This window comes from Mycothermus thermophilus (assembly GCF_041956435.1).
Source record: "Mycothermus thermophilus strain CBS 625.91 unplaced genomic scaffold VTJ04scaffold_2, whole genome shotgun sequence".
NCBI lineage: Eukaryota > Fungi > Ascomycota > Sordariomycetes > Sordariales > Chaetomiaceae > Mycothermus > Mycothermus thermophilus.
This window is the reverse complement of record NW_027191428.1, coordinates 4230126-4243154: the sequence shown is the minus strand read 5'-3', so window position 1 is coordinate 4243154 and position 13029 is coordinate 4230126. Positions and strand designations below refer to the sequence as shown.

Below are 13029 nucleotides of genomic sequence, written 5' to 3'. Positions count from 1 at the left end.
ACCTCCTCCGCCCGGACTAAGTACAAGGTAGCTGTCGTCCATTCTCTAATTCTTCCATTCTTCCATCCTGCAACCAACCCCATCCTCCCCCTCATCCGAACCAGCTTTTTTTTACTTATTCCCCGGAGCAATGGCTGGGACAATGGACACCTAACGGTGAGCGAGCACGTTGCGGAAACCGACTTTGCGAAAAGAATGGTTCCGAAGGGGGTGTGGCTGCTACGTTAAGTATGCGTAACAGCACATACGGAATTATCCTTCTACGGCCTATTAGTAAGGTACCTTTACCTACCTTACACCCGGACGACAAGCAGCACCACCTGCGACGACGGTGGGAAGTGGCAGAAGTGCCACGGGTTGAGGTTGCATTCGGCGTGCTTGTAGGGAAAACGAGACATGGGGATTTTCTACACTGCGACTACTACCACTGCTTGGCCGTACTTAACATGTTGTGGTTTCAACATTCTCCTCCTTCGGATGGAAAGAGTTGTTGACCTGCTGAATTGAGTCTGTGGTGGTAAGTATGCTTTTTTGGCGCGGCTATTTTGTTTTGACTCAATGGTGAATCAGCATGGGCACAGTACGGCCCGAAGGGTTCCAGCAGCAGGAGAGGGTGGAAGAAAACGGTGTTGCATGCAAGGTCTATATTTTCCCCATCCTTGCTATGCTGGTGTTGGGTTTGCCACTACGGGTGCTCTCAGAGGTATGTACATACAAAGGATCTTAAAGAAGCCTTGTCTTTGATGGGCCAGGCAGACGCCGTGCCGTCCCGTCCTGTCGTCCATGTTTTGCATGTGATAGCCACGGTTATGCGGGACATACTTGGCCTCGATGTTCGACGTTTCAAACTTGTTGTCTTTTATGGTTGTTATCAAATCTATCCGGGACATGCTTCCTGTCAAGACCACATCTATTTCTGACGCTGGACTGGACAGACAACCCACTGCCTCCAGCCAGGGTTGTCAAGGTTTGAATTGCTCTTGCAGCCGGCAACTTGTCGATCCGTGTCTGGCCATTACCTAGGTAGGTAGTGAGTCACCGCGAGCGAGTCGTCACAACGGAGACCAGGTTGAGGAGTTCATGGGAATTTCTTTCCCCTCCCTCTCTCACGAGTTAGCTTCTTCCCTCCCAAGGGTTTTTTTTTTGTGTGAGCCATGGAGGAGGAGGAGGTGACGTGATGTCGAGGTGGCGTGGAGCACTTGCTCTTTCTGGCCATTCTGGGCCTCTGTTGTGGAATGGATCTGGCATCTCGTGGACCTCCTTGGAGCACAGACGAGTTTCAGGTGGCCGGGGCTGCGGCGCAAAGTGCGCTGCAGGAGAGCCCGCAAGGGTTCCATCGACGGACAACCACACCCGCCCGCGGGGGGCGCCCAAGAAACGAGAAACGGCGGACCGGGCGGCTGGGCCAATGACGAGACGAGACGGGCCCTGTTTGCGATCCCGCACCCAATCACCTCTTTTGGTGGGGGCCTCTTTGCGACCAGCGTCAAGTCACTTCCACCAGCCTGGTTGGAGCCTGTGTTTGAGAATTGGACAGTCTGGCGATCCTTGGAGGAGGGGAGGTGTCCCGAGACTTAGTGTATTTACGTCGTGCTTGTAACCCAAGACGACCGAGGCGACTGTCCGTCCGCGCCGCGGGGCACAGCAGACACGAGGCAGGTTGATGAGGGTGTGGTAAGGCGGCTTGGGTGGTATCGAGACATGCTTAGCGAAGACCTGGACAATATCCATCAGGCCGTCATCCTTGGGAGCGACGCGGAGAGATTTTTTTTCGGAGTCGATCATGTCGCTCCCAGGGGTCCGTGACAAGACGCGGCCCCAGCCAAGCCCCGACCGGGACTCCACCCGCCGCTCCACGACGACCATCCTCAAACACTAGAACCACTGGGCTGCGGTTTGTCCCCATCTGACGCTCTGCAACGGCGGAGGGGTGGCAAGAGGCAAACCATGGGATGCCAATGATGGATGCTGGAGCCGTCATTCGCCAACAAGACATGGCACTTGGCCTGCGACACCCCGCTCGCGGGTCCATATCGTTCTTGTAAACTAGAGGCAAAAAACCCGGCGTCGTCCCTTGGTTCTTCATGGTCGCGACGGTCTGGGGTTATGGCCGGGTTTCGTCGGGATGTGTGTGAGAGAGAAAGCAAGCATGTGTGTGTGTTCTGGTTCCCCTGGTTGTGAATGGATCATGTTTCCGCGAGCGATCGTCTCACAGCCCAGCCCCTCTTATCCCTAATTCCCCTCCAAGGACCCCTTTGCCGAAGCAAAGCCCCTGGCTCCCGTCAGAGAGGATTTGCCGTTGATACAAAGTGCTGGTTTGCTGCACATCGCGGGGTTCGAGGCCTTTTCTCGCTCTCTTTGTCTCTCTTTTCCTCTTCATCCCACTTCCGCGAACACATCGCCATCTCGCATTCCCTCGGCTGGCCCAGTGTGAGGTGTGTTGGTTTACCCCGGTCCGAACCGCGCATCGCTTCTCGGTAGCACAGACACCACCAGCCCAACCGACCGACCGACCGACGAGGACCGAGTCATTCGTTTCAAAAGGGAGAAAGAAAGGAATTGGAGGAATAATACCTAGTTCGTGGTGAGCGAAAACAAGGAATCAACAACTTGGAAATATCTCGATCAAACAAGGACACGACAATCGCATCGACAACGACAACGACACAAACGAAACGACAAAGCGACAACACCGACCCGACGTCACGGTGGTTATCGTCAATTGATTCCTTGTGGGGAAATTGGACAGTGACGACTGCAGGAGGAGGGTTCCAAGGTTCGCTTTGCCAGGATTGCCAGGTTGCCAGGTTCCTGGATTGGGCTGTCAGCCTGTGCTGAAACTGCCCAAAAGAGAAAAGCACGACGGGTGACAGGAGCGCTGGACGAGCGAGCTTTTTTGGTTGCTTGTCGCTGTCGTTGGCTGCTGCCGTCCAGTGAGGAGCTGCGAGGGAGCTTGCGCCTTCCGGGACACCGTCACACCCACCAATCTCCAATCTCCTTCCAATTCATTGGATTGCATCTGTCCATTTTCGAGCACTTCTTTTTACGCATTACACTACAGGTAGGCACTTTCCACTCTGCATCGATTGCCTGCATTCGCTGCATATTCAAGGTTGCCTGGACCCGGCGGGACTGCTCGAGTGTTTCCAGTCTCTTTCTTCCTCGCATCATCCAGCTGCTGACCCGGCCATCGTCGCAGTGAGGCAAATCTGGGGTACAGTAATATCCGTCCAAAGTTGGGACGAAAGAGCTCCGACAGAGCAAAAAAGAGGAGACATCATCTGTCTGGAGATTTTGGAGATCGTCTTGGCCTCGAGCTGCCGCTGGCTCTCGTCGCCCACGGTCGAATCAAATTATTTCTTTTTCCGCCCTCTCCTCCTCTCTAGACTCGAAACCGTCACCGGTTGATTTCAGAGAGAGTCGGCAGTACAACTCACGCTCTCCATCCCGCCAACAACGTCCTGTGCGCTGCAGGCCAACAGCCGTCTCGCCTCCTTTCCCGCCGCCGCAACGCAACCTGAGGCAACCCCCGGGTTTCCTCTCGCCCGCCGCCCCCAGGCACCTCATCCCTCAATCCCGCGAAAAGGGAGGCACTTTCTGTCAACGCTGCTGCTGGTCCGGCCTCCTGTCGGAACCATCATCATTCATCGTCATTTTCTTAATTCTTAACTTCTTCACCACAACGCCGCTCGCGGTCCATCCTTGATCATGAGTACCGCGGTTGCAATGGCTCTTTCGCCCGCCCCCCACGACCGGCCATCCTCCTACGGCTCCGACCTGCCGCCGTCTGCTTCTGCGACAAATTCCCCGAGCGCCCAAAGGTCAGCTGTCGCTCCTCCCCCGCCGGCTGCGACATCGAGCAGCGAGAAGAACAATGCTCCTCAGTCACGGTCTGGGAGCGGTAGCCCGAGAGGCTCTGCTGCGCAACCGAGTGCGCAAAAGTCATCGCCTCCCAGCGCGTAAGTCGCCGTCGTCGAGTCCTTGCCGTTTTTCCGCAATTCTCTGCTGACACGTGCCTGTTCAACGATGCACAGATCTCGGAGTTTGGGTGGTCCCAAGATAATCGTGAAGCAGGAACCAGGCTCTCCAGGCCTGCAGACGAGGCATCGGCCACGGAAGCTCGACCTTTCCAAGAACACCACTAACATCGTTTCGCCCGCCACCGGCCGCCCCTTGACCGCTCGGGATAGCGCTCTCGCCATCCAGGAGGTTGGCCTTGCTTGCCTGTCGCCTGGCTTCGTCCCCAAGGATGCCCAGGAACAGGAGCAATTGAACCGCAGCATGACCGTCCGGGAGCAGCAGAGGCAAATCATCGAGGCGAGGTTACAACAACAATCCGCCAAGCTGGGAGAGAACGCCGACAAGGATAAGGATGGCCACCACTTCACCGCCAAGACTCCGGGTCTCGCCCGCAAGCGCGGCGCGCCTCCGGGTCTTAGCATCGTCGCGCCGCCTCACGAACAGTTCGCCAACGAACGCGTCATCCAGTCAGCACCGCTGGGCCAGACTTTCACAGGCCGCCACAACCCACACCCACTGACCCGCCATGTCGCCAACCAGCCCTCCAACCTGTCGAGCACTTCGCACATTCACCACGTCCCGGCCAACCAGACAAACAACCGTCTGCCGCCTCTCGCCGACGTTTTCGGTCAGAATCTTGCCCATCCCGAGCCGGCCAGCCACAGCCTCTACCAGAGGCCGCTCCCCTCACCTCATCATCCGCCGCCGCCCCAAACCTCGCGCCCCCGCGAGTACAAATCTGCCGAGGAGGCTCAGGTCGAGCTGGCCGGCGGCCGGCCCGAGCTCCTACCAAAGTTAGTACGCTACGGCGGCCATCATCAGCCCCCAACGCCGCCGTCCCCCCCGCAGCAGCCATCTCGCGATGTCTCTGCGCACCACAGTCTTCACCCCTCCAATCATAATGTTAATGCCTCATCCTCCTCTTCCTATCCTCCTCACGAAAGCCATACCCATCACCACCACCACCATCATCACCATCACCACCTCCACCCCTCTAGGTCCCCCGCTGACCCGGCTCTCGCCGCCTCCAGCAGCCGAAGCCTCAGCAGCGCCAGCCACCATCACCCCCCACCACCACCATCCCACCACGCCCCGGCTGCCGCCCCGCCGCCGCCCGCGCCCCACTCGTCATCCTCGGGCAAGCGGAGGCGCGCCGAGTACGAAGAGGGCGGCAGCCCCCCGCTCGGCAACGGCGGCCGGCCCGCGCCCGCCATGCCGCCAAGCTCGTATGGTCCCGGCCCTGCCCCATACGCCGCCTCGTCTTCATCAAGGCGCGGACCGTTCGGCGAGGGCAGGGATAGCCCGGATACGATCCAAGCGAAGAAGGAGGAGTTTTTGGCGCTGTGCGCGAGGGCTTGGGATTTGTTCCACTCATGATCTTGTTTGTTCGATTCGTTTTTGGCGCGGTTGAGTTTGGGGGTTTTTATTTCTCATCAACCCTGTTCTGGGGGCGGGGGTATATATATAACTTGTTAAAAACCGGGAATGTGGGTTGATTGGTTGGCTGGTTGGTAATTTTTTTCCACGGGAAGGAAAGGGGTGCTGGCTTTTGGTTTTTGGTTTGATGGGTTGGTCAACTTGGATTTGGTGTTTGAATTGAGGGGAGGGAGCAACAGACGATGAGCTATCCAGCGGCTGATGGTAGCGTTCTCCCTGGCAGGGATTTGTTTTCTTGGTTGTTCTTGAAGCTGGGACTTTTTGGACTTATTTTGGAGGGAATAGTTTATTTTCTGTTTTATAACCATACCCCACCGATCTCGTTGGGAAATCTGGTGGGATGGCTGTCACAACTTAGTTACCGAAAGGATGGGCTGGATCCTGGAAAGATGGAAGGAGGTGGTTATTTTGGAAGGAAGTTTTTTTGTCTGTGGATTTTTATATCGTGCAGTTATGTGGCTCTGTGTGTCTGTTGTCATCGTTACCTCGGTTTGGTTGTTGGTAGGGTAGGGCGTACAAAGGATGTTGATAGTCGTTGTGTATACTTCTCTCTCCCTCTCTCCCAGGACTGTCTTGTTCATCAGATTCTGGGTGTGGTGGTGTTTAATATGATGTCGAGCGTTGATGTTGATGGGGTTGTGTGTCCAGACGGAGTGTAGTGAAATATGTATTGCATCATTTCTTGGGTAGTCATGGTGACCTTGGGCCCTTCTACCTCGATATCAGAAACAAGAAAGTCTTGAGCTTCAGATATTCGACATACAAGCAAACAAGCGTCAACCCACCAATCTTTCCTTGACTCTTGTCAATAATAGACTTTCATGCACCCTACCGGCAACGACCAAAGGTAATTAGGCAAGAATGAGCCTGTCGCGTCGAGGCGAGAATCTCGCCAGTAATTAGACAATAGCCAAAAACATGATCCTTAATACCTACACACCCGAACTCCCGACTCTATGTATCTAAGCACATCTAACAACCCCCAACCCACGATCATCCTCAACACGCCTTCCCCCAGAATCCCCTTTCCTAGCATAGCTCAACCCCCATAGATATTAATACCTCCTAGGTATTAGGTACTGCCAATACACCAATCCACCAATCCATTCTACCCTCACAAGCCCTTCTTAATCCGAAAACTCTTCACAACGCTCGGCCCAAAGGTATGGCGTCCCATGCCGCCTTTGTAGACGGGGGCCAAACCGCGGCAGTTGGGGTCGCGGTACAGCTCGAACTTGGTCGAGCCGGCGGGTAGGCCGGGCGTCGGGTTGAAATACGCCTTGCCGAACTCGGGCGCCGGGTAGACGTTGATGCTGAAGCATTTGCCTTCGTCGCTGGCGGCGCCGTTGAATTGTCTGATCCTGTTGCCGTCGGCGGTGGTGAGCTCCAGGCGCCAGGCGGTGGTGCTGGAGATGGTGGTGAGGAGGGTGAGGAGGAGGGTGGGTTTCATTTTGGGGGGTGGGTTTGGGTTTGGTTTGGGGTGGAGATGTTTGTTGTTGGGTTTGGTGGTGAGAGTGATGGTGATGGGATGGGATTGAGGCCTGGGATGTCGAGGATCTCAAGCTCCTTTTTATCTATTTTTCGAGCATCCGCCATATTAGTGGTGTTCTCGCAGTCGGAGAGTCGAGTTTACCGAGAATGGACGCGAGGCCGTCAGCTCGGACTATATGTGTCTCGGCTTACCCGCGACGGTATGAACTCCACCGCGTATCATCCAACGGAGGGAGATGTCCTTCTGGTAAGTAAGATGTTGAACGCTTGGATGTCAAAGATTAGCTCGTGTTGATACATCAGCTCGAGACCTCAAAACCTGCTTCTCACCTTCCAGAGCTCCAGTCGCTGATGCCGGGGCCTGTCCCATCAATCCTGTATATAGATAGTCTCCATTCCTTTACTTTGGGGGTTTTCTCTAGCTAGCTAGCTCTGTCCATCACCGCTCGCTCGCTTCGTTCTTCGCGCTCCACCGGCTACCCAGTCTTACATGTTACAGCACCAGAAGTATCAGCTTACTTCCCCGTCACCCGACCCTGGTGATGATGGGGGAAGTTTCCCAAGAGGTCAGAAGCACAGAAGGAACTCAGTCAGGCCATGTAAATGTGCATCGTATGTACATACGCCATGCCCAACGTCAGGCAAGGGCTGTCAACCGTTTCCGTGACCGAGGGGTTATTATTTTCTCGCGGACCGGCCTTAGGGATATGCCGATCTATTCAGTAGAATAGCGTCGTGCTTTACAAACCACAAGCCGTTAATAGATACCTGAACTCCGGACTCCAAGCACCAAACCAACCCCCAATCCTGTCCAACACCCCTTTCCCCCGCCAACCAGCGCAGCGCCCCATGACATTCCCAGCCCAGCGTCCCGCTTCTTCTCATCATTTCTTTCCACCCATTCATCCATCCATTCTAGTTCCCTAGTTCTTCCTAATACGATAACTCTTCACAACCCGCGTCGTGAACCTATGCCTGCCGGGGCCGGATTTGTAAGTCAGGCCGCGGCAGTCCTTGTCTTTGTACAGCTCGAACTTGGCCGAGCTGGGGAGGGCCTCCCGGATGAAGTAGGCCCGGTTGATCTTGAGGGCCGGGCTCCACCGGAGGTTGTAGCACGTCAGGGATTGGCCGCTGCCGTGCATCTTGGCCACGCGGTTATCGGGGGTGGTGAGCTCGAGGCGCCAGGCGATGGTGCCGGAGATGGCGGTGGTGAGGAGGGTGAGGAGGAGGGCGGGCTTCATTTTTGGTCGGCCTTTTGGGGGAGGCTGAGACTGGTTGGTCGAGTTGGTTTGGATTGAGTTGATTGAGAGGCTGGAATGTTATGTTTAAACTTGGTTATTGTTGTTTGATGATGTTGATGTTGGGAATAGAATCGAGCTTGATGTCGAGGATACCAAGCTCCTTTTATCTGTTGTTCGAGCCTTCACCATAGTGGTTTTTTCACCGTCGGATAGTTGAGTCTTGCCGAGGAGTGAAAGGCAAATCTCGTCAGCTCAGATTAAGCTTGTTTCCTACGTGCTGTGTCTTACTCGAGAGACATGAAATCCATGTTCCTCCGTAGGAGGAGATGTTCTTCTGGTGAGACGTTGAATGCTTAGATGTTCAACATAGAGTATTACTCCGTCTAACATTCAGGACGCTTGATTTGTACTCTGGACTAGCCAAGCCATTCATGCATGACACCCCGAGATCCGATCGTACCTTGCAGGAGTCTAGAATTATTAGCCCGCTTCCGTCAACCAACAACCCCTGAAATCGGCAGCGATCTACCCAGAGATAATAAGTCGTAGAAGGAAGTCAGCCCGGCTCCGTCAGTGCCTAACACAGATACAACATGCCCAGTGTCAGGGGCCGTCAACTGTTTGCGTAACCGAGATGTTACCTACCTGACCTATTTTTGGTGGTCCAGACTTGGGGCAGTGCCGATCTATTTAGTGAAATGGTGTTGCGCTTTACAAACACCAAGATTCGCCTAGGTCATCCACGCGTACGCAGCCCCATTTCTGAAGAGGCTCTTTTTGAAAATGATGACACAGGTCCCAGAAGCACGTAGCATCAATGGGTTCGAATATCGCACGCAAAACAAACATAAAGAAACCGTTTTTCAATGCTTTTCAAACCTTCTCCTGATGTCACGTTTTGCTTGCTTTTGTACTTGCCCTGGGCTCAGAGGACCCGGGGGTTAACTATTGGTATGTATGTACAAGCCGTGAATATCTCAACTCCGAATCCAAGCACGAGCCAACCCCTCAATCCTTCCTCAGCGTTACTTTTTCCCTACCAATATTCCCCTGCCTATTTCCGTCCCAGCCCAGAACCCCCCTTTTGTTCACCATTTCTTTTCAACCTCCTCCTATCAACACTTCCCGAGGTTCCGAGGTAGATAGGTAGGTACCTTATCCATCCATCCATCTAGCTTTCTAAAGGTTCCTAACCCGATAGCTCCTGACAGTGCTCGGGTTAAAGGTATGGACGCCCCTCCGGCCGGTGTAGACCAAGCCGGTGCGGCCGCAGCTGGAGTCGCTGAAGAGCTCAAACCGGGCAACGCTGGACAGGCTGGCCTGCGGGTCGAAGAAGGCCCTGCGGAACTTGGTGAGCGAGCTGGCCAACGGGACAGTCAAGCATTTCCCGACGTCGCTGGTGGTGCCGCGCAGCGAGAGCGTGCGGCTGTCGGTGGTTGTGAGATCCAGGCGCCAGGCGGTGAGGGGGGAGGCGGCGGCGGTGGTGAGGAGGGTGAGGAGGACGGTGGGCTTCATTTTAGTTGGTTGGGTTGGTTAAGAGGTTGGGGAGGTGGGTTCAAGGCGTTTGGATTGTGGTGTTTGTTGGTTTATTTGATGAGGAAATTGATGTTGGTGGTGGAATCGAACCTCGTGATGTCGAGGACATCAAGCTCCTTTTATCTAGACGGAGTATTACTCCGAACAACCTTCGGGACGGTTGAAATATTCAAGCCAAGCCATAATACACGCATGACAGCCCAACAACCGACCGTACCTTGCAGAATTCTAGAACACAATCATCGGCCCACCTCCCGGTCAACGAACCCAGTAGTCGGCGGAAGTCTCCTGAGAGATCTCGAGGCGCAAAGGGAAATCAACTCGGTTGTTACGTACGGCATGTCCAACATCGGGGGTCGTCAACCGTTTGCGTGACCGAGAGGCTATTAGTTATGGCGGTCCGGCCTTGGGATTGCGCCGCCGATTTATTCGAATGGTGACATCCGCAGCGGGACCTACATGCAGGAACTCGCGTCAGAGCTTGAGCCGCAAAGATCAGCTGTAAGCTTCCGCTCGGATGGTCATGCTTCGGACTAACTTTAGGTTTGAGTTGTCCAAAGCCCCATTCTTTCAGCCATTAGAGTTATTAAGCTTACACACTCTATTTGACCATGGAGGTGTCTGGTCTGTTGGGCGTGTCGCAAGGGTCCACGTTGCGTTCTGTCATGAGAGGCGGTGCTCAGCCCTGACGTTGTTTGACCATTCATCAACAGACGGAAAATTCCGAGGCAGCAAGATCTCTCTACATACTAATAGTATCAATTACCACCAATCCCTCGGGCAGAGCTGAATCATTTAGCACCCGGAGAGGTTTTCCCAGAACTGCTATTCACTGCCTTCCTTGCTCTAACTAAGTTTATCAGCTTTGCCAGGTTTACACTTCTTATGAGGCAGTACTGAGGGAATCTTGCGCGTTTACGGCTCCAAGACTTCCTTGATCCGTCGAGTTCAAGATATTCCACATCCCCATTGCAAGCCGGCGTTGGGAACGATATATCCAGATCTCTTACCCACTCTTCATGAATAGCTTCATTAGGCTGTCGTAATATTGCCCAGTAAACTTGTCTGCTCAATGCCCAGTGGTTCTCATCCTCCTACTTCTTCAGTTTGCCAGGTCCAAAGACGATCTGGGTAGCACCCGGGAACGGCCTCCCGCGATCGACGCCTTCGATCCTGCAGAGCCTCAAGTCATTCACCCACACACTTGGGATTCATTGGTTCTCTCTCCGATCAGTACCGCCAGCCACTTCGACGTTGGCGCTTCTAGAACAAACTAAGGCTCGCAGTTGTTCGACAAGCATTTTGTCGAGTTCAGTCCTGGCTCATGGTGGTCAGCATTGGTTCAGCTCAGTCCTGTCTCAGATAGAATGCCGACGCCACAAAATCCCTGAACAAAGTGCACATTCAGAGTGTCAGGTCCTCTGGGGTACTCTGACAGCATCACGATTCAGAGTTTGCTTGATATTTCTGTGCCAAGTCTTGATCTCAAGGCGTTTTATTATGTACATAACTCAATCGTGGAGGGCAACGCCTGTGATTGAGACGCTGGCTGATATTCATCACGGTTATTTTTGATAGAGCGGCTGTTTCATGTACATTGAGTACCTACCTCAACGCACTTGCATAGTGTGTAGACAGGTCCATGCTGATCTGTGCCTGTTTTCGTCCTCACGAGACAACATCCTTACCGCCACGTCGGGGCAGAGAAGGCTGCGCAGAAGCGCCGTGGTCGACGAAAATAGCCGCTGAGTTTGCCTCACTGTCTCACCGAAACCCTGTTGAAATTGTCAAGCCTTCCTCCCCCGAAGAATGGATAGACCCTGAATGCCGGTTTCTGTCTTGTGAGTTTCTTTCGTGCGCAACGCTCAGTCTCAAACTGAAATTTCCTTCCTCTCTCTCACTCCATCGAGCATTGGCGAACGCAACAGCTTCCTTCGACTCATCATTCAGAGCCCATTCAAACAACAGTAGTGGTCGGTCAGCACAATGAGGCCCCAGATTTTGCTCCTTCTATTCTCTTGTACTCGTACAATAACTGCGAATCCTCTGGCTCCTGCCGCCGGCTTGATTAACCCCCGAGATGTTCAGACTCCTGTCACCAAGGGGTGGGAACCCAAGCATCTCCGCAACAATGACGAGCGGGCACCGGAACCTACAGACCCTCCCCCTGTCCCGAGGTTGCTCGCCAATCGGCAGCACGACGACCGGATCTGTGGGTGGTTTGGGAACGAAGTGTGTATGTGCTTTCAATTACTAAGAGTCTAACCTGGCGCTCGGTTCTCGGGACATGGGGTTATTCATGGTCCATACCTGCTAACTTGCTCTGCTATCCAGCTTCGCCGTTCATCTGTACCGGCGAGGGTACCAAGTGCTAAACAGACACCATCCACGACATGATCAACTGCAAACACTCGACATTTTCCGGCATCTTGTCGACGGTTTGCGTCAACGCGGACGTTGCCAACGAGGGGCGATGCGACCCCGTTCGTCCTGGTACGCTGTGCTGGTAAGAACCCGGATATCATAGAAGATTAACACATCCCATGGTGTTCTGATATTGACACATCCTTATCACCTCCAGCTCCGACGCCGGTTGGGGTGAATGCGAAACCTACCTCTGGCTCGGCCCAGCAACAAGCACCATGATCATGTTCCGCTGTGCGCCGGCGCACAAAGTCTATCTCATGCTCACAACACCCTGGGCGGGCACGGAGTTGGTTGATAGTATTGCGACAACTCATGAAGACCAGGTCGCGGCCGCTGACGAGACCCTGTCAAGCGATGCGCAGGCAACGACTCCTACAACAACTGACAACGAGAAGACCACAAACGTTGTTTACCAGACCACAAGTGATGCGCAATCCACTTCAACGACCGTTGAACCAACAGCAACCTCGGGTTCTCAAACTCCCGGCGAGCCCGGCCAGACCCAAGATGACGGACTTAACCTTGGTGGGAGAATTGGTATTGGGCTGTCCGCGGCCGCTGTTTTTGTTGCTATTATAGTAGGGATTGTAGGGATTAAGTGGAAAAGACGCAGGAACCGAAGAACGGCGCGTCGAGGGCCGAGAGACTCTGATGATGATGATGATGGGGTACGTTTGCAACCGCAAGTACAACAGAATGCAGCCAATGGAGCAAATGGAATGAATAATATTAATAGCAATGTAGTCATTAATAATAACATTCATCTTCCATCGAGGTAGAAAAGAAGGAAACCGAAAACGATTTTTTTTTTTAAAAAAAAAAAAAAAAAAAAAAAAAGAAGAAGAGAGAGAGAGAGAGAGAGAGAGAGAGAGAGTAG

At 53.8% G+C, this 13029-nt stretch overlaps 10 protein-coding genes across 10 annotated transcripts in view; 5 read left to right on the top strand and 5 right to left on the bottom strand.

Annotated features, from left to right (window-relative positions):
* Positions 1–571: 571 nt before the first annotated feature.
* On the top strand, positions 572–1578 carry VTJ04DRAFT_3740 (uncharacterized protein; the record flags this gene model as incomplete). The annotated part of the gene is made up of 2 exons (XM_069361674.1): positions 572–703; positions 1273–1578. 2 exons carry the CDS (start codon positions 572–574, stop codon positions 1576–1578), a joined length of 438 nt encoding a protein of 145 aa, XP_069222261.1.
* A 416-nt stretch (positions 1579–1994) lies between these two features.
* On the top strand, positions 1995–3669 carry VTJ04DRAFT_3739 (uncharacterized protein; the record flags this gene model as incomplete). Its single annotated transcript, XM_069361672.1, has 5 exons — positions 1995–2035; positions 2685–2823; positions 2874–3061; positions 3200–3342; positions 3428–3669. The coding sequence occupies 5 exons, from the start codon at positions 1995–1997 to the stop codon at positions 3667–3669; spliced, it is 753 nt and encodes a 250-aa protein (XP_069222260.1).
* A 39-nt stretch (positions 3670–3708) lies between these two features.
* Positions 3709–5397, top strand: VTJ04DRAFT_3738 (uncharacterized protein; the record flags this gene model as incomplete). Its single annotated transcript, XM_069361671.1, has 3 exons — positions 3709–3959; positions 4035–4814; positions 5052–5397. 3 exons carry the CDS (start codon positions 3709–3711, stop codon positions 5395–5397), a joined length of 1377 nt encoding a protein of 458 aa, XP_069222259.1.
* Positions 5398–5492: 95 nt separating this feature from the next.
* Positions 5493–5765, bottom strand: VTJ04DRAFT_3737 (uncharacterized protein; the record flags this gene model as incomplete). Its single annotated transcript, XM_069361670.1, has 1 exon — positions 5493–5765. The coding sequence occupies one exon, from the start codon at positions 5763–5765 to the stop codon at positions 5493–5495; it is 273 nt and encodes a 90-aa protein (XP_069222258.1).
* Positions 5766–5804: 39 nt separating this feature from the next.
* Positions 5805–6038, bottom strand: VTJ04DRAFT_3736 (uncharacterized protein; the record flags this gene model as incomplete). The annotated part of the gene is made up of 1 exon (XM_069361669.1): positions 5805–6038. One exon carries the CDS (start codon positions 6036–6038, stop codon positions 5805–5807), a length of 234 nt encoding a protein of 77 aa, XP_069222257.1.
* A 533-nt stretch (positions 6039–6571) lies between these two features.
* On the bottom strand, positions 6572–6907 carry VTJ04DRAFT_3735 (uncharacterized protein; the record flags this gene model as incomplete). Its single annotated transcript, XM_069361668.1, has 1 exon — positions 6572–6907. The coding sequence occupies one exon, from the start codon at positions 6905–6907 to the stop codon at positions 6572–6574; it is 336 nt and encodes a 111-aa protein (XP_069222256.1).
* Positions 6908–7871: 964 nt separating this feature from the next.
* On the bottom strand, positions 7872–8189 carry VTJ04DRAFT_3734 (uncharacterized protein; the record flags this gene model as incomplete). Its single annotated transcript, XM_069361667.1, has 1 exon — positions 7872–8189. One exon carries the CDS (start codon positions 8187–8189, stop codon positions 7872–7874), a length of 318 nt encoding a protein of 105 aa, XP_069222255.1.
* Positions 8190–9055: 866 nt separating this feature from the next.
* On the top strand, positions 9056–9331 carry VTJ04DRAFT_3733 (uncharacterized protein; the record flags this gene model as incomplete). Its single annotated transcript, XM_069361666.1, has 1 exon — positions 9056–9331. The coding sequence occupies one exon, from the start codon at positions 9056–9058 to the stop codon at positions 9329–9331; it is 276 nt and encodes a 91-aa protein (XP_069222254.1).
* Positions 9332–9368: 37 nt separating this feature from the next.
* On the bottom strand, positions 9369–9704 carry VTJ04DRAFT_3732 (uncharacterized protein; the record flags this gene model as incomplete). The annotated part of the gene is made up of 1 exon (XM_069361665.1): positions 9369–9704. The coding sequence occupies one exon, from the start codon at positions 9702–9704 to the stop codon at positions 9369–9371; it is 336 nt and encodes a 111-aa protein (XP_069222253.1).
* A 2414-nt stretch (positions 9705–12118) lies between these two features.
* VTJ04DRAFT_3731 (uncharacterized protein) overlaps positions 12119–13029 on the top strand; it is a gene marked incomplete at both ends in the record, with an annotated part of 2749 nt that continues 1838 nt past the window's right edge. The window contains 2 exons of the mRNA XM_069361664.1: positions 12119–12231; positions 12307–12699. Of these exons, the coding sequence (XP_069222252.1) occupies positions 12119–12231; positions 12307–12699 (506 nt within the window). The remainder of the gene's footprint in view (positions 12232–12306; positions 12700–13029) is intronic.